Source organism: Balaenoptera musculus, chromosome X (genome assembly GCF_009873245.2).
Source record: "Balaenoptera musculus isolate JJ_BM4_2016_0621 chromosome X, mBalMus1.pri.v3, whole genome shotgun sequence".
Lineage (NCBI taxonomy): Eukaryota > Metazoa > Chordata > Mammalia > Artiodactyla > Balaenopteridae > Balaenoptera > Balaenoptera musculus.
Window position 1 is genome coordinate 91,092,748 of NC_045806.1, and position 19,066 is coordinate 91,111,813.

The 19,066-nt window shown below is 43.1% G+C and overlaps 1 protein-coding gene across 2 annotated transcripts in view; it reads left to right on the forward strand.

The window, feature by feature from the left end:
* Positions 1-18,793, forward strand: part of VSIG1 (V-set and immunoglobulin domain containing 1) — a 34,957-nt gene extending 16,164 nt beyond the window's left edge. The window contains exons 3-7 of one of the 2 annotated variants that reach the window (XM_036840247.1): positions 5,943-6,141; positions 11,924-12,079; positions 12,473-12,592; positions 16,400-16,547; positions 17,310-18,793. In XM_036840247.1, the coding sequence (XP_036696142.1) occupies positions 5,943-6,141; positions 11,924-12,079; positions 12,473-12,592; positions 16,400-16,547; positions 17,310-17,613 (927 nt within the window). In that variant the 3' untranslated portion in view covers positions 17,614-18,793. The remainder of the gene's footprint in view (positions 1-5,942; positions 6,142-11,923; positions 12,080-12,472; positions 12,593-16,399; positions 16,548-17,309) is intronic. The other variant, XM_036840246.1, reaches the window with a different exon arrangement.
* Positions 18,794-19,066: the final 273 nt, after the last annotated feature.

Genomic DNA, 19,066 nt, shown 5'->3' on the forward strand with positions numbered 1-19,066 from the left:
TGCCATAAGTCTTCTGGCGAGGAGCCAGGGTATTCATTAGCATGGTCTTTCTCTTAGAGAAGCCCTCCTCTCAGAAGACATGGACAGATTCAGATAGTCAGTCCCTCAGCAGGGAGTCACAGCTGAAGCCTCTAGGCCCCAGAACAGGCAGGCTAGCATAGAAGTTTTGGTTCCCCTGTGATCACATGAATGGCCTCCTCTTCCATCCAGCTAGTCACTGGTAAAAGTACAGAGACTTCACCTGCCCATGAACAGAACAGGCATTGACCCTACTTAGCATGAGTCTCTCAAACAACACTTACTCTTCTAGAATAGCCACAGTGGAAGAAACCCTTTGCCATCTTCATCTTTCTAACACACGTATAATGTGGACAACTTCTTTCTAGAACCTAGTATCTTTATATTCCATGGCTGCTCAGATTCTTCCAACTTGGCCTCTGCAGATAGCATTATATCAAATGCTTTTCAGATGTTGGTGGGGTGAGGGTGCTTCACCTCCTCAGGGGCGTTTGAAAATGAGAGGAGTATTGGTTTAAGTGTTATAAATGGGAGTCACTACCGGCATTTACTGGGTGGTGGCTAGAGACGCTTAATGTCTTGCAATATGTAGGAGAGACCCACACAGGAAAGAATTGTCTGCCCCAAATGCCAGTGTGCCTCCAACTGAGAAACACTCCAAGTTCTTCTCTTCCCACCACCCCTTCCCATCAAAGTTTATCTATTCTGTGTCCCATTCCCTCAGGTGTCTATTCTTGTTAAATCTGATAAATTAATGTAATGCTAAGGTGTTAAGGACTGGTGATTGTTCACTTTGTTCTCTCCCAAAGAAAATAATTTAAGCAGAAACCTTCCAGGCTTCAAAGAAGCAGTTTGGTTGGTGGGTGTCTCTGGCAAATGGCAGGCTGGGAAGGGAGTGGTTTGGAGGCAGGGAAGCCTTCCTTTTGGTGTTATATTCCTTCCACGTGCAATCCCAGCCCCCCCTATGCAGTCTAGAGAAAATTCTGGGCTTGAGACCATTGCCACTCTACACTCCTCACCTCCCATGGCTAGCGCCTTTATGAACAGTGCAGGAAAGCAAGAAGCTGGAAGGGAAAGAATGGGTGGTTTGCTGTGGACTTCCATGCCCTTCTCATTTCCAGAATGTACCCACAAAGCAGCTCTGGAGGCTAAAGGCATTTATTAACTCCAACTCAGACTCAAACAGAAAGCAGGCTGAATTCTTTCAACCCTTCTTGTTTATACTCCAGCTTCTAGTTAGAGAGCAGTGTCACAAAGCTGAGGGGAAAGAAATCTTTTTGGACAAATCTGGCTCCCAGCTGCGTGGCCTCCTGTGAATAGGAACTTGGCACAGTAGGAAGAGAAAGGCTGTCATTGCAGCTGGCAGCCGTCGAAGGCCTCATGCGGTGAACCCACTCGGCATGGGAAGCATCATGCCAATGAATAGCAGCAACTGGCAGGAGAAGGGTTGGGTTGGAGTAGCGGATGGGATGGCCCCAAGAGGGGAAGGTTGCCTGGGAATCATCTTCCTCATCCAAGGCAGGGCTATGAGTGCCGGGTTAAGGTATTCAGCGGGAATTGGGAGGTCTGGATTCTAGGTCTGACTACAAATTGTGTGACCTTGGGAAGATCACTTCCTTTACTGGGGCCTCAGTGTCCTTTTCTGTAATAGAAGAGGATGAAATCAGAGGTTGCAAACTGGCAGCCTCTGGGCCTGATTTGGATGCATGTTGGTTGGCCAGCCCAGTATTTTGTTCGTTTCCACAGTTTGAAAGCCTTGTTTGTCTTGGCTCTCCAGTTCACCACAGTTCCCACTATCCTCCATGATCTTACCACTACCCACCAGCCCCTCCCAGCCATTTCCCATATGTCCCAATACCCAGCTGGTTTCTGAAGGCTCTTCAACCTTAGCAACCATGAGCTAAATTATCTCTAAGGGGCTCTTATAACTAATGTGCTATTATGTCTCCACATGTCAGCCTCTAACATCACCAAGGGGCAGGCAGAGGGGACCTTGGGGGGAAAGTGGGGCAGTCTGTCATGAACACAGCCACAAAGGGCAAGTGGGCAAAAGAATGAACAAGCACCGCTTAAGGAAACACTTGGATGGGTTTTCTTAAAGCTGACTTGCCAGCCCCCAAATCACCACCCCCAAAGGATGTGGCCTGTTGAATGAACATCCATGGCTGTTCCTGGACCTCAGTTGCTTTGATCTCTAAATTGACAATATACTTTCTTTGAAAAGTGTACAATACTCACAGGATCATGGGCCTGGATTTGGCCATCGTTCAGCTTTGATTTCTAAAAGGGTTATTCTTTTGTGGAAAATGGAACCAAGTTTCAGTCCTTCCTGTGTGATTAGATAAGTGGTTTCAGGAAAGCATTTCATTTTTTTCCTCTTTACAAGGACAGTGTGACAGTGTGGACTTCCCCTAACAGAAAGCCCCTCCATCTGTGTGTCTGGCTGCTGACTGGCCCTGGGGACTTTCCTTCTCACACAGCACCCTGAGGCCAAGGCCTTTCCCTTTTAGGTCTCCATGTTACACCTCCTTACCTCCATTTCTATCCCAGACACCTCCAGTATTATTTGTGAGAGGGCAGGATATATTAGGCTACAGTGCGAGGAGCAAGGATAGAAGGGTTGGTGAAGGTCCTTTTTGTTGGGAAGTTACAAGTCCAGGGCCTCATGACTTATTTGCTCATTGATTCCTGCCCAGCCGTGAGACTTTTACAATGTGGCTTCTTTCCATGTCCTGGTCCTGACCTAAAACACATTCTCCTGGCCCCCTGCTTTCTGCAGAAATAAAGTCCTTTCAACTAGATCCTCTGGGACTTACTGTGGGCCGTAGGCAGGACTGATGTATCTCCCTGTGATGTCATCAGGCTTCAACATAAAACAGGCCGACCTACCCTCAGTCCTCCTAGGAGCAGGGGAAGTGGCCAGATGTCTAAGTTGTAAAGGGCTTCCTTGATAGACCATAGGCTGCGTTCCAGGTAAGAGTCCACAGGACTGCAAATTGTTCATTAGAAAGTAAATAAGGCCAGCGCTGGCTAGTGAAATGGAAAGCCGGATATCTTGGATGTCAACTCACATGAAGGTAATAGACCTTTGACAAGTTGAACTTCCTCCCGGCCTACTTGAATACCTTAGGTTACACTGGCTTTCCAGTTTGTAAGTCAAACAAGACCCCTCTGGGGCAAAAGTTTGTGATTTCAGTAGGTGTGAATGGATGAATTGAATTATAAATGGTTCCTTTAGGGCAGAAAAGAAAGCTAGTTGATGTTAGAGAACCGGAGGAGAGAGACAAGTTGTTTTCTCCTTAAATATGCTCTTTTCTTTGAATTTTCCATCAGAATCTCCCTTTCTGCTTTAGTTTAAAAGTATATTCGCTTTCTACCTGAAGGAGAATACATTTGAATTTATCTAGACAATATCTTTTGGTTTGCTGATTGCCTTCCCTCTCATTAGCCTGTTAATGTAAAAAGCACTGGACAAGGAATTAGAAGAACTGCGTTCTTGACCCGGCCCAACTGTTAACTTTGTGTGTCTTTTTTTTTAACCTCTTTGGGCTTCAGTCTCTTCTGTAAAGTGAGGAGAGTGAATTAAATGAACCATAAGTCTCTTCTAGTAGATTTTATGAAATATTAATTGCCATTGGACTAGGGCAATCCCAGTTTATTGAATAATAAAAAACAATCCCTGGAATTATACACATTTATATGAAACTAGCAAAGTGTGTACATAGACTTTGTGTATTATGAAGGGACCTCAGGGATCACCTAGTCCAGTGATTCCCAAAGTTTAGTCATTCATGTCTCATCTTCATGATTTGTGTCATATTTGTGTATTACCAACACTAGTAATTATTTAATGTTGTTTTCTCTATTGACTTGGTTTTTTTTTTTTTTTTTTTTTTTTTGGGCTGCACCACGCAGCTTGTGGGATCTTAGTTCCCTGACCAGAGATTGAACCCGGGTCTGGTAGTGAAAGTGTTGAGTCCTAACCACTGGACCACCAGGGCACTCCCTGACTTGGTTTTTAAAAGTCTTAAAAATGTCTGCCTTAGTTTCACTGTAAGCAATAATATCCATGAAGTCACAGATTTGATGTGATAGCTATGTCTCTAATACACATTACATTTTTAAAGTTTCCAATTTCTTGCCACCTAAAATCAACTTGTGGGCCTATGCTTAGGGAGTACATATCATACTTTAGAGAACACTACTCTGGTTCCTCATTCAGATGTGGAAACTAAAGGTTGGAGAGATTAAATAACTTTGTTTCTTATTGCAGAGTAGGTTGCCATGTAGACATGAGGAGAGGCTACTTCCCCCATGTCACAGTCAGAGGTCCAGCATGGCTAAAACCCAGGTCTTATGGAGGCAACCTAAGTGTCCATCAACAGAAGAATGGATAAAGAAGATGTGGCACATATATACAATGGAATATTAGCCATAAAAAGGAACGAAATTGAGTTATTTGTAGTGAGGTGGATGGACCTAGAGTCTGTCATACAGAGTGAAGTAAGTCAGAAAGAGAAATACAAATACTGTATGCTAACACATATATATATGGAATCTAAAAATAAAATCATTCTAAAGAATCTAGGGGCAGGACAGGGATAAAGACATAAAGACGCAGATGTAGAGAATGGACTTGAGGACACGGGGAGGGGGATGGTTAAGCTGGGACGAAGTGACAGAGTGGCATGGACGTATATACACTACCAAATGTAAAATAGATAGCTAGTGGGAAGCAGCCGCATGGCACAGGGAGATCAGCTCGGTGCTTTGTGTCCACCTAGAGGGGTGGGATAGGGAGGGTGGGAGGGAGATGCAAGAGGGAGGAGATATGGGGATATATGTATATGTATAGCTGATTCATTTTGTGATACAGCAGAAACTAACACACCATTGTAAAGCAATTGTACTCCAATAAAGATGTTAAAAATAAATAAATAAATAAATAAAACCCAGGTCTTCTTACTCCTAGACCAGGCCTCTTTCCATCACACCATGCTGCTTCCACAGTTGCCATTATGATCTGAATATCCATATTCTTTAACAGAGATGGGACTATAATCAAGATCTTTCTTAAATCTAGTAAATAATAATAATAATAAATAAATCTTTATGGCTTTGGGTGAGTCGTTTAGTCTCTGTGTTTGAGTGCCCTTATTTGTCTAAAAGCAGTAATGATTCCAGTTCTGCCTCCTGCCATGTGGGGAGAAAGGTAGTAGCTACCATTGACCAAGCACTTCCTAGGCCCTTGGCTAAGTTGCTTTGCTTCATCCTCGCACCACCACTATGAAGCGAAGGGGCCAGATGGTTTCTCAGGAGCCTCTCTGCTCTGAAACGTTATTCTTCTAACAAACAGGATGAACTCAGTTTTGCTTACCCAAAGGAATATGCATGTAAGGAGCATGAATATTCTTTTAGGGAAATCAGATATTCTAGATAATCCCACTGGGTAAAGTAAACTGAAATCAAAAATGTTTATCAAGTAGGAAAGACGATGGTTTTGGTTTTCCCATCAGACGTTTGTGTCCTATATAATGAGTTTCCTCCAGGTAGACTCATCAGGTGAGCATCTTGATCTGTTAGCCTAAGCTTAGGAGTTGAATCCTGTCAGCTCCAGCTGCCTACTGTCTATAAGATCTGCATATCTCCCTGCCCTGATGACATCACAGAGCTGCTTTGAGCACAAATGAGGTCGCGGCTGTGCAATGCTGTGAGAAAGCTAAAGTGTCCCACTGAGCTGAGAAACTTTTGCCACAGGGACCTGTTCCTTACCGGGGGGGGGGGGGGGGGGGGGGGGGAGGGGGATACTGCTTCATTTTTCATTCAGTGTCAAAGTAGGTAACATTGGATAGGGGGAACTTCCACGTAGCTTATCCTAGCCCCGGACGCTGCCCAGTTCTCATTTCTGTCATTTTCTGTCCTAGATTTACTATTCTGAAGGTGGACGAGCTACAGCCATCGGGCAATTTAAAGATCGCATTGTAGGGTCCAATGCTCCAGGTAACGCATCCATCACTATTTCGCATATGCAACCAGCAGATAGTGGCATCTACGTCTGTGACGTTAACAACCCCCCTGACTTTTCCGGCAAAAACCAAGGCACCCTCAACGTCAGTGTGTTAGGTATGGACAATTTTTTCTGCTTTTTCTCTTCTTGGAGCAACTTAGGACACTGAATGAGCTAGGGCAGTGAGTTATTGGTACCAATTAAGTCCCAGGGTAAATATCCTCCCTGCTCCTTTTATTATCGGGAAAATAAAGACACACCACAAACCCAACCCATAGAGTAACACTGAGAAATCACTCATAAAACATGTTGAAACAATTGTCAAACCAAAAGGGCTGCCAACATGACAGATAGCAATAGATGACCACTTCCTGGACCCGTATCTCTGAAGGATGCGATGAGAACAGATGGGAAAATGCACAGTCCCACTATATGATCACTAGCAACTCTTTCAGAGGGAACCTCCAATTAGGGCCAGTCCTACCTGGGGGAAACAACTGTCAATTTGTTACCTCTCCAAAGCCAGCCACAATTCCCACCATTAAATCATTCTGTGGAATAAAGGCAGATGGGTCCCTTTCTAAAATATTAATGCTATTTGGAAAAAAGAAAGAGTTGAGAATTAATTTATTTATGCACAGATATTCAATATGTGACATGGGGCAAGTCATATCTGCTCTTAAATGAATTTGGAGTGGTTCATTTATGCAGCATTTATTGAGTGCCTGCTTTGTGCCAGGAGCCAGGATGGAGGTGTGGTTTCTGCTCTTGGGGAAGTTCACAATTTTGGTGATTCTTAGGGATCCTTCCCATCTCTGTCTGAGAGGACACTGGGAGTTTTGCTCCTGTCTGTATGCCTAGCAGGTCCTGTCTGCAGGCCTTCAGAGGTACTGAAGGGAGGGATGAAAGGGCTGTCAACCTTCACCAACTAACCAGTTGAGCTAAGGGCTCTCCCACTTCTAAGTAACCCCAAATAGAGCTTATCTAGCCGTTGCTGCTCTTGAGCTGTGTATGTCCATCACGGGAAAGGAGGAACTAGATCAAACCAGTGACTCGATAATTGAGTAGCTTTGAAAAGCCGCAATTGGTAACAAGGTGCACACCCCAAGAGGACTGCCCAGAACCGTCTGAGCTTGCTGCCCAGGTGATGCCTAAAAAGAACCAGCCATTTACTGTGAGGTTTGCTACTGCATCTACCCACCTGGAAAAGAAGAAAAGGTAATCGAGAGCTGATTTCTAGGAACGGGATAACTCCATCATGTTTTTATTTTGCTGCACCCTGTGCTAGGCTTTGGGGTACAGGGGATGACAAGAGAAGTATACACAAGCCCTTTCCTGGGAGAGTTGATATTCCAGTGTGGAATAGATGCTAGCACATCAGGCTGGGAGTCAGAAGACCTAGGTTCTAGCTCTTACTCTGCCACTCAGTGGCCTCAGACAAGTCAGTCCACCTTTCTCTGGCCATTTTGAGATGGGGTTGAAATTCCTGCCCTGTCATATTATCGTTATGAGAATCAAATGATATGCTGGAGATTCAGTGTTCATAGAATTTGAGGGATTAGTCCCCTAATGGTTTTCTGTTACTCCCTGGCTCTGGGTTGTCCTTCTGACCAGAAGCAACCTAAAGAAGCCAAGCCTCTTTTTCTCTGAGCTTGGAAATAGCCCTGAGGTAAAGTTAGGGTGGTTAATATTCTTAAATTTAAAGTTCAGAGAGTCCCCAATCAACTTCCATAAGAAGTTGAGGGTCATTTCCTCTCTAAGTTGTTTTTTCCCATGAGTCTTTGGGTCAGTTGTTCTTGCAATGACTGTGTCATGACTTTTCCTTAAGCATCCAGTACCCAGGCAAGATAAGAGACAGAAGGCTCTGTGGATTTCTTTGTTTGGGAACTCTCAAAATCCTGTTTTTATTAATTAGGCTAAGAACAAAGGCATTCCACAAATGTATGCTTTCTGGAAATTTTGAGACTGATAATTTCCTCTAAAAATTGCAAATTCTATTGCACGTGAGTGCCTGCTCTACTTGCCCTGACTGAGGGGTGGGGCATGGTAGGGGCAAGTGTGTAAGGGAGACCAACTGAGGAGAGAGGTATTGATATTTCCTTAAATATTGCTCTTCCTAGCAATGCGTCTTTTGGAGACTTTTCATAACCCAGTGGTAGACATAGATCCCATGCATTCACTCATTCATGCATAAATTCATTCGGCAAACCCTGAACACATGTTCAGTTACTATGGTAGGCAATGGAGATGGAAAGATGTAAAAGTTCAGCTCCCAGCCCTCCTAAACTTCAAAGTCTAGTGGGCGAGGCAGATATATAACATAAGTTTACAGTGGAGGGAGGAGAGGAGAGCTGGGAGATCACAGGGGAAAGGGCATAAAGCCATGCAGGGGGAACTGGAGAAGGCTTCCTGCAGAAAGTGACTTCTGCATTGAATGTTGAAGGATGTGCAAGAGCGTGTCAGGCAGAAGAGGAGCTGAGGTGGCAGGGCACGATTTAGGTGGAGGAAACAGCAACGTGCAAAGGCCCAAGTGGTTTGGACAACCATTCATTTGAGAGACTTCCATTAGGTATGATAGCCTTGGAAAATGAATCTCTGAAAAATACCCAGCAGAAGTTTGAATAATTATTTTGTATGCATTTGGAACAAGCATCATCTTCCTTCTGCAATTTGGCACATAAAAAGAAAATGATGAATTTAGAGAAGGTTTGAGAACACACTGAAGCATTTTCATTTATTTTCTGAGATGAGCCTCTTCTTCCCATCCCAATTCTGTTGAAAGCAATAAAGCTAAATGGTAGATCAGTGGCTTTGCCAGTAAAACATCCAAGTTCTGTCGGGGACTTTAACTGGATGAAATGTCAATTCAATACTGAATCAGTAGTCTTAGAAAATATATGGGTTTGGGATGTGGTTCAAAGTGATTCACTAAGTGTTTGGTTAATAAAAAATAAAAGAAAAATATGTTCAGCAAAATAAAAAAAATGCCTATCTGGGTTTGATTCTGGGCTCAAGAAATGAATGCAAGTCATTCCAGGTTTTTGTCCATAATTAGTTCAAGTCCTGGGGTCTGGCTCCGTGATGAAGCACCCCCGTTTAATTTTCGGTTCAGATTATTCTATTCCACTTACGGTGGAATAAAATCACCACGTTTTTAAAAAAGGCAATTATTTAAATCTAGTGATAGGTGCACTGGATTTCTGGTTAAATAGCCTAGTTTATTTAGGGTAGGCAAATCCAAGGAGTTATCTCCATCTGAGGAAATCCACAGTAAGAAAGAATAAAGAGGGACTTCCCTGGTGGCACAGTGGTTAAGAATCTGCCTGCCAATGCAGGGGACACGGGTTCGTTCCCTGGTCCAGGAAGATCCCACATGCTGCGGAGCAACTAAGCCCATGTGCCACAACTACTGAGCCTGCGCTCTAGAGCCTGTGAACCACAACTACTGAAGCCCGTGTGCCTAGAGCCCATGCTCCGCAACAAGAGAAGCCACCACAATGAGAAGCCCACGCACCGCAACGCAGAGTAGCCCCCGCTCGCCACAACTAGAGAAAGCCTGCGCGCAGCAATGAAAACCCAATGCAGCCAAAAATAAATAAATAAATAAAGTTATTTAAAAAAAAGAAAGAATAAAGAGCTAAACAGAAAAATACTTCTTTTAATTAAAAGACACCTGTTTAAAAGAAGGGATGGCACAACAGACAATTGGCTTAAGAAGGTATGGTACATATACACAATGGAATATTACTGAGCCATAAAAAAGAATGGAATACTGCTGGTTGCAGCAGAATGGATGGACCTAGAGAATATTATGCTTGGTGAAATAAGTCCAACAGAGAAAGACAAATACTGTATATCATTTATACGTGGAATCTAAAAAATAATACAAACGAATGTATATGCAGAACAGACTCACAGACATAGAAAACAAACTAGTGGCTATCAGAGGGAAGAGGAAGGGGGAGGGACAGATTAGGGGTGTGGGATTAACAGATACAAACTACTATATATATAGTAGATAAGCAACAAGGATATACTGTATAGCATAGGGAATTATACCCATTATCATAACCTATAATGGAGCATAATCTGCAAAAATACTAAATCGCTCTGCTGTACATCTGAAACTGTAACAGAATATCGCAAATTGAGCATACTTCAATTAAAAGACAAGAAGTGATTGTGAAATTTTCAAAGAACTCTAGCTATATCCATCTGTTTTCCTGCTCACATGTACAGTGGGTTAGAGTCTGAGATTGCAAGGTTGTCAGTGGCAAGGTCGGAAATGTGGCAGCAGGAGTTCATTCCTGCCTGTGGCCAACAGCAATTCCATGTGTACGATACTATATACATTATTTTATTTATGTAAATACAATATATTTGGATAAGCTGGAGGCCAGGTAATCTCCTGTTCACATTTTACAGATGAATCAACTGAGGTTTGGCTATGCTAGGTTACTTGCCTAAATACGTCTAGGGTAAAGTTGTGGAGCAGGGTTCGGTGTGGATCCAGAGCTGTGCTCTTAACTGCTGCTTCCCAAGTAAGAGCCAGAGAGCTGGGCAGGCTGGAGCATTTAGGGTCTAACTAGCCTAAGGCAGAGAATCTATGCCTTTGGAGTGTTTTATGTCCAAATTAAGGAAGGTGAATTGGAAAGTATCGATTCAGATCCTTATCTATAAGTCAGACTGAGGATAGAATAAGCTGTGAGCATTAAGATAAGTGAGGAGAATCAGATTCTCAGCTTCCCACAGGAGTTCCCCATACGCAGCTGAAACTCAGTATATCCCAACTGACCTCATCATCACCCCTTCCTCCTCCTCACTACTTCCCCGAACACCTGCTCCTTACCCTAACCCTAACCCTCACCCTAACCCTGTATTTATCTCAGGGGATGGCAAGATCGTGTACCCAGCTGTCAAATCAGGGACATGGGAGCCATCACTGAGCCCACCCTCTTCCTCATGCCCCAGATCCAGCTGGTCCTCAAGCCCTCTCGACTTCTTAATACAGCTTGAATCTGTCTCCTCCTGTCCCTTGGCTCAGGAACCCCTGGAGTCAGAGCAATTCATCTAAAACGTTAAAATGATCATCGTCCCTCCTCTGCTTAAATTCCTTCTGTGGTCCTGCTGCTCTCGGTATAAAATACATGAAACACAGAGCCCCCTAATCTATGGCCTCACTGCTCTCTAGCCTAATCTCTTACCACTCCCCCACCCTACTTCAGAACTGTGTCAGAGTCACTTTTGAATTTCTGGTGCCTAGTCCGGTGCTGGGCACACAGAAGGCACTCAAGTAAATGCTTGTGGCGTGAAGGATGAATCAAGATTTCAGTGCCCTGTAGCACACCCCTCCCCCACAATGGGTTTCCTCTCCCGATGAGGGACACGGGCAAATTCAAACCCTCCATTTTGTGTCACCCCCAGAAGAATAAATGCCAAAAAATGACTCACAAAGGAAAAATATGGCATTAATAAAACAATGTTTTAAAAAGAATAAGTAACCAGTTATCTCCAAGTATTTAAGGGTTCTGTTTTCCTTTAAGACTGTGCTTCCAAAGTATAAACTATGTTCCTAGTTGTTTTTTAATAAAGGCATATTTTAAGGCACAATGCGGAAATTCATGGTTATGAATCTGGGGAGCAGGCAGATAGAATGGATGCTATTAGAATATTAATGGTCCAGTGACGGAAGGTCTTTGTACCTGAAGTGCTCTACTCCCACCTGGTGGTACAGCTAGAAAACTGTCAAAATAAGTTTTTAAAGATTAAAAAAAAAGTAAGTATACATACTCTACAAAATGAAAGTGAGGAAGTGAATGAAAGTGAGGAAGTGACTAAAATTGGTACAGACTGCCATTCATCATGCAGGAGTTTTTACTCTTTGTCATTGCCTTACAGTCAAACCTTCCAAGCCCTTTTGCAGCATCCAAGGAATACCAGAACCTGGCCATCCTATATCTCTTACTTGCCTCTCTGTGCTTGGAACACCTTCCCCGGTGTACTACTGGTATAAACTTGAAGGAAGAGACATCGTCCCAGTGAAAGAAAGCTTCAGTGAGTATAGCCCTCTGCTGCCCCTGGCAAGGCCTGGTGTGTGGGCTTGGTTGACAGCATGTGTGTGTGACTGGCCGCTTGTCCTTAGAGCACAGTCTTCTATTCTTCTGGGGGGAGAATGTACAGAGAATGTCAATCTTCCATCAACATGGTTGTCCTCTGGTCTTCTCCCCAACTTCTAGAAGTCAAGACCATTTTTGGCTCACAGGCGGTGAGTGTGGAGAAAATAGGCATGGTCCCAGATGGGAGTCTCCAGGGGTCTAGTTGGACCCTGGACATCTCAAGAAAGGGAGGCCAATGTGAGGAAGTGGGTGGGCATTGAATGGTCTGCTACATTCACATGATCTCTACCCACATAAGAGATTTCAAAATGCTATTTCTTGGTTTTGACAGACCCAGCCACCGGGATTTTGTTTATTGGAAATCTGACCAATTTTGTACAAGGTTATTACCAGTGCACCGCTATCAACAACCTTGGCAATAGTTCCTGTGAAATTGACCTAACTCCTTCACGTGAGTTGATCATATAACTTTAACAGTTTCTCCTTAAGTCAAGTATCCTGGGCCTGCCAATCAAGTAAATTAATTAGAATCCCCGGTTAGTCCTTCCTGACTGGAGATTTTGGTGCTTTATTTATAGGTTGACATGGTGGATGACCATCCTAATATCTAACGCTTACATAATACTTAATATATGCCACGTGCTGCTTCAAATTGTTTACAAAAATTAATTTGCTTAACCCTCACAAAACCTCCGGAAAGTAAAACAACAGCCTCATTCATAGTATGAAGCTGAATTTTCTTTGTGATGCTGTTGGTAGATCCAGGTGAAGCTATAGCAATCTGTGTCAAACATGGAGCTCACAAACTTTCCAGTTATTGACTAATTTGCTAAAATCTGCCTCTAATAATAATAGTAATAACGACACTTGCACCTACATTCAGGGTAGCTAATATTGCGGAGCACAAACTATGTGCCGGACGCTTGGCCGGGTGCTGCGAGCATTATCCCACTCTGTCCTACAATCACCCCGTCTAGGAGGCAGAATATATTGTTAAGCTTCACTTTACTGGAAAGGAAACTAAAGCTCAGGGAGGTAAGTGACTTGCTCAGGGTCATTCAGTTTGTAACTGGCAGAGTCACGATGCCTCTAAACCTCAACCTTCCAGTTCAAAGGTGCCTAGTTACTAAGCATAGACTGGAGGGCCTGAGATTGTCAAATTGGGCCAATCAGGGGGCAAGTTCTCACAAGGGATATCTTGCTACACCTCTCAAGGATCACTTCATTACATTTCAGATCCTGTCATTTATTCATTTTTTCAAACTTCCTTTCAATCTGTGATTTTAATATATACCATATCCAGGGGGCCCAGTTCCATTGGAATATTATTTTCCTATGAAGCTGAGCTTTCTTCCTTTTATTTGTCCGGAATCAGACATTTTCCAACTCCAGTTTGCTCCTTCATTTTCGTATCACTTTCAGCCATTTTTTTTAACATCTTTATTGGAGTATAATTGCTTTACAATGGTGTGTTAGTTTCTGCTTTATAACAAAGTGAATCAGCTATACATATACATAGGTCCCCATATCTCTTCCCTCTTGCATCTCCCTCCCTCCCACCCTCCCTATCCCAGCCCTCTAGGTGGTCACAAAGCACAGAGCTGATCTCCCTGTGCTATGCGGCTGCTTCCCACTAGCTATCTATTTTACATTTGGTAGTGTATATATGTCCATGCCACTCTCTCACTTTGTCCCAGCTTACCCTTCCCCCTCCCAGTGTCCTCAAGTCCATTCTCTACATCTGCATCTTTAATCCTGTCCTGCCCCTAGGTTCTTCAGAACCATTTTTGGCTTTTTTAGATTCCATATATATGTGTTAGCATACTGTATTTGTTTTTCTCTTTCTGAATTACTTCACTCTGTATGACAGACTCTAGGTCCATCCACCTCACTACAAATAATTCAATTTTGTTTCTTTTTATGGCTGGAAACTTCATCTTTTTGTGTGTCCTTTTTTGTGGTCCCATTCTGTCCCTGCTCCCTTGATCATTTCTGCTGTTTTTCTCCAGATCTTCCCCAATCTCTTTTTGCCTTTCTAGAGGTACAGTCGTATTGCAGATATAGAGACTCCTCAGATTTGTCCTTGAGCCTTGCTTCCTTTTGAATCCTCTTTTCAATGATGTCTAGCATTTGGCTTCCTTCCTGCCTTCCTGCTTTCTTGACTTCCTGCCTCCCTCCTTCCCTCCATCCCTCCCATCCTCAAACCTTCGTTGACTATCTACTGTATGCCAGGGAATGTCCTAGGCGATGGAGATTCAGACATTTAATAAGATATATGTCTTACGCTCAAGGAGCTCACAGATTAGCTAGAGGCACAAACACTAAAATTTGTTAAATGTTATAACAGAGGTCTGCACAGGGTCTATAGGATGCCAAAGAAGAAACAACTAATTATGTTTATAGAACCAGGGCCAGCTTTACCAGTGAAGTGCTATTTGAGATGGAGCTTGCAAAGCCTGTTTCTTTATCTTTAAAATTAGGATGAGGGTAAAAGGAGGTTGAAGGATGACAGCAGAGCAGCAGACTTAGGAGGGCAACCAGTCCATGCTCGGGGAGGAAGGTGGGGGACTCCAGAAGGGATGTCTCCAAGGGAAGAAACAACAACATAAGAAACCGATAGGGCTTCCCTGGTGGCGCAGGGGTTGAGGATCTGCCTGCCAATGCAGGGGACACGGGTTCGAGCCCTGGTCTGGGAAGATCCCACATGCCGCAGAGCAACTAGGCCCGTGAGCCACAACTACTGAGCCTGCGCGTCTGGAGCCTGTGCTCCACAACAAGAGAGGCCACGATAGTGAGAGGCCCGCACACCGCAATGAAGAGTGGCCCCCGCTTGCCACAACTGGAGAAAGCCCTCGCACAGAAACAAGGACACAACACAGTCAAAAAAAAAAAAAAAGAAAAAGAAACCGATAGATTAGCCGATATGTTTGAAACTACTGAAAGGACTTTTGCTGGAAATTTTGGGGATTAGTAATAATACATTAAAAAACCCATAAATCCCCAAATGAGGCAATTATTAACCTTGGGGAAATTTTTAAAATGTTGTACAAGAAAGAATCATACTATGTTCTGCAGCTGTGAACGATATTTACGTAGTCACAATACTGCAAACATTGATTTAACAGTACCTTATGTTATATTAGGAGAATATGGCGGGATGTGAGGGGAGTGGTGTAAGAGAGTTAAATCCTCAACCTCCAGAGTAGGAAGCCAATAGAAAATGACAAAAATTGGAAAAGGCAGAACATATTAGAACAAGTGTAATAGAAACATGGGGGCAAATTCCTCTTGTGAATGGGACTTAGAGATGGGAAGGAGTGGAGAAAGGAACTGCTGATTTTTTTTTTTGTTAGAAGCCTAGTAGAACTGTTTGACTTTCTAAATGATGCACATGTATTCCTTTAATCATAGAAAGTTAAAAGAATGATCAGGCAACTCAACTAGGCTTTCATCTCAAAGTGTAAGATATCCATCCTTGCTTGAAGGGAGGCCGATGGGGATGGGCCCACCTGGAACCCAGACATGGTCTCTTGTGGACAATACCTCAGTGCTTGAAGGTCTGGCGCTCAGCTAGATCATCTCACGCTCATTAAATTTCTCCGTAGACTGATCTAATAAACCAGATGCCTGTTTATGGAAATGGGCATATCCCTTCCCAGTGGCCAGAATGCATGAGGCTCTTTGGTGAGCATGGAATCTGTGGAAGAGAAGGTCTTTAGGGAACTACTTCACCCATGCTTTGGGAAAGCCTGGTGAAATGTCCCTGCCTGTAACAGACGTCATTTCTCTGGTGACCGGATTGCAGCTCCATCGTGTCTCTCACTGCCCAAGCAAATGCACGGTGAAGACTTATTTCTCCAAACCGCTTTTTTTTGGGGGGGCGGGGCCGTGCCACAGGATCTTAGTTCCCCGACCAGGGATCGAACCCGCACCCCCGGCGGTGGAAGCGCAGAGTCCTAACCACTGGACCGCCAGGGAAGTCCGAAACCGCATTTCTAAAGCAACCCCACCTCCCCCAAGCTGGCATATTTTTTTTTCTTTATGTGTGTAAATGGGAGTGGGAAGGCTACATAGTCAAGCCTTTCTTCTCCCGCTATGAGTCCAGCTGAAAGAGTTCTAGGGGTTTCCACGCTCTCAGCCCATACAAGGCACCTTCCCACTATATGAATGCCCCGGATATTCCCCGCTGGTCACGAATGCACGTGGATGAGGCAGACACTATGCTCCACTTTCCTAACCAGCTGCTTGTGTCCTCCAGATCCAGAAGTTGGAATCATTGTCGGGGCCTTGGTGGGTACCCTAGTAGGTGCTGCCATTATCTTCTCTGTGGTGTGCTTCGCAAGGAACAAGGCAAAGGCGAAGCGGAAGGAAAGGAAGAGAAATTCTAAACCCACCACAGAACTCGAGTAAGACCCTACTTTGTTGTCTTTACTTGAATAGACATTTCTCAGGCCTATCTCTTTCAGTCAGCTCTTCCTAAGCACTCCTTTTAGCATAAGATATAGAGGTATCTTTCTGCTTACTCACTGCTTTTATAAAAGAATGGTGATGGCTATCGTGTACTGAGCGCTGTGGGCCAGACTCTGTTCTAAGCATTTTATGTGTATCAACTCATTTAACTGCCACGACAATCCTTTTAGGGTTAAGAAAATGTTTTAATATATTAATATACTTGTCCTTCTACCAATAGTGATAAAATATAATTTTTAATATTTATTTTATGGAACAAGGGGCCCATGGAAGCAAAAGTGCTGAGGGCCCAGGCTCTTGACCACTTTGTTATTTCTTATCAAATGTTATTTCTTATCCATTTCTGTGCTTCCACAATCAAGTGCCAAGCATTGTGCTAGATGGAGTGGGTGCTAGACATGCACCAGAGCCATGGATTTGGCCAAAGACCTTATTAGAACTTCAGACCCTTTCAACCTCACAACAGTTTTCTCACCTCTTAAACACTAGTTTGTCTTTCTTGAACTTTCATTATATTGTTGAGACCTAACCTTTCTGCACCCCAAATGGAGACCCGTGGTCTGACAGTGAGTCAGACTATCAGAAATCACAGAGGTCCCGAACAGATTGGGACCTATGGTCACTGAGGCTACAGAGCCTATGGCTCCATGTGAGATGTCAAACCCTAACTTGTTCTTCCCTGGGCCTTCTTCCTGCAGACTAATGACAAAGATAAACCAAAGTACAGAGTGTGAGACAATACCAGATGAAGATATCATCCAAACAGAAGCAACTCTGCCACCTTCCATCCATGAGGCTGAGCCTAATACCACCCTGTGGCCAGATCACAAGCCTGTCCCCAAGCCTGAGCCTGCCTTGCAGCCTGCGCTAGAGCCGGCCTCAGGGCCTGAGCTTGCCCGGGCGCCTGAGCTTGAGATCAAGCTGGAGCCACAGCAGGAACCGGAGCCCTCGATTGTAGTTGAGCCCTCCTGTGACGAGGGAAAGGGGGTGATTAAGACATAGGCCGGTGGCCTGAGTACAGTCTTCATCACTAAGGAACCCATTACCGGCGTTTGGAATTCAGTTGACCTAACTAACCCACCACCTCCCTCCATTCTGACCAACCCTCTTCTAACAAGGTGCTCCTACCATCAATCCAAAACAGACAGGTCAAGATAACTACTAAATAAATGCAAGGGTTCCTGCATTACCAGTATAGAGTACTTACAATTTGACTAACATGTAAACACAACTAATGAAATGACAAGTGATTTTGAACTCAGTTGAAGGTGTTTTGCAACACCTGTGTCTTATTTCAGACAATCTTACTTCTCTATTTTTAGCTACTCTTTGAGATTCCACATGCACACATGACAAGGTGGCGTTAACTGGATTCAATATTATTTCTAGGATTTGTTGTTGACAGAGCTTCCCTATTCATTTTCACATTGACCACTAAGAAAAGAATTCACCAGCATTATCTCATAGATTGGAAAAAAATTCCTTAAAATTCCAGAGGGAAATAAAGGGTACATATTAATTGGTACATAGCATTTAAAACTAGGTCTTAAAATTAATGCTTCATTTATCATATTAGATTTCCCAAAGAACCACCGGCTATCCAATATCTGAGCACAGCAAAATTTTAAAATAACCCAATTTTTAAATGCAAAATAACGTACAGGCAAACAATTCCAAATACACTTTTCCTTCAATGAACACAAAATATTGATATTACAGGTGATGTACAATTTAGCTTTGAATGAGCTATTATGTTGTCACACTGTCTGATGCTATCTACTTTGGAAGGGCCAGACTAGGAAACTGTTCTAAATGAACACTTAAGATCTATTTTAGATAATCTGAACTAATTAATCTATTTTACTGTTGGGATATTTCACATTAATAAAGAGATATCATTCTTGTATACATGCTTAATATTAACTAAAATGCATTGATATCACCTCTTCTTCACCTGTTAAAAAGCTTTTCTATTGATCATATTTCACCCACATCTCACTTTGAAGAAGTTTACCTGTAGACTTTTTCATCTGTGTAATCAATCAGATTTTAAATCTTATTTTAAGGTTCAATAAGTAATACTCAATAAAAATCTTCTTTTAATGATCCTAAGGTAAATCTTTTATAAGTAATTTTATTGATATATACATTATGTACAATAAACTGCACCTATTTCAAGTGTAAAATTTGATGAGTTTTGACAGACGTATACACCCATGAAACCACCGTGATAATCTAAATGGAGCATTTCCATCATCCCAAAGTGTTTCCTGTGTCCCTTTGTGCAATCCTACCATCAACCTGGACCCAGGCAACCACTGATTTGTTTTCCATCCTTAGAGATTAGCTTTGCCTTTTCTTGACCTTCATATAAATAGGACCATACAGTATGTACTTTTTTGTGTCTGACTTCCTTCTAAGTGAAGTCTTTTTTAAAAAAATTTTTATTTATTTT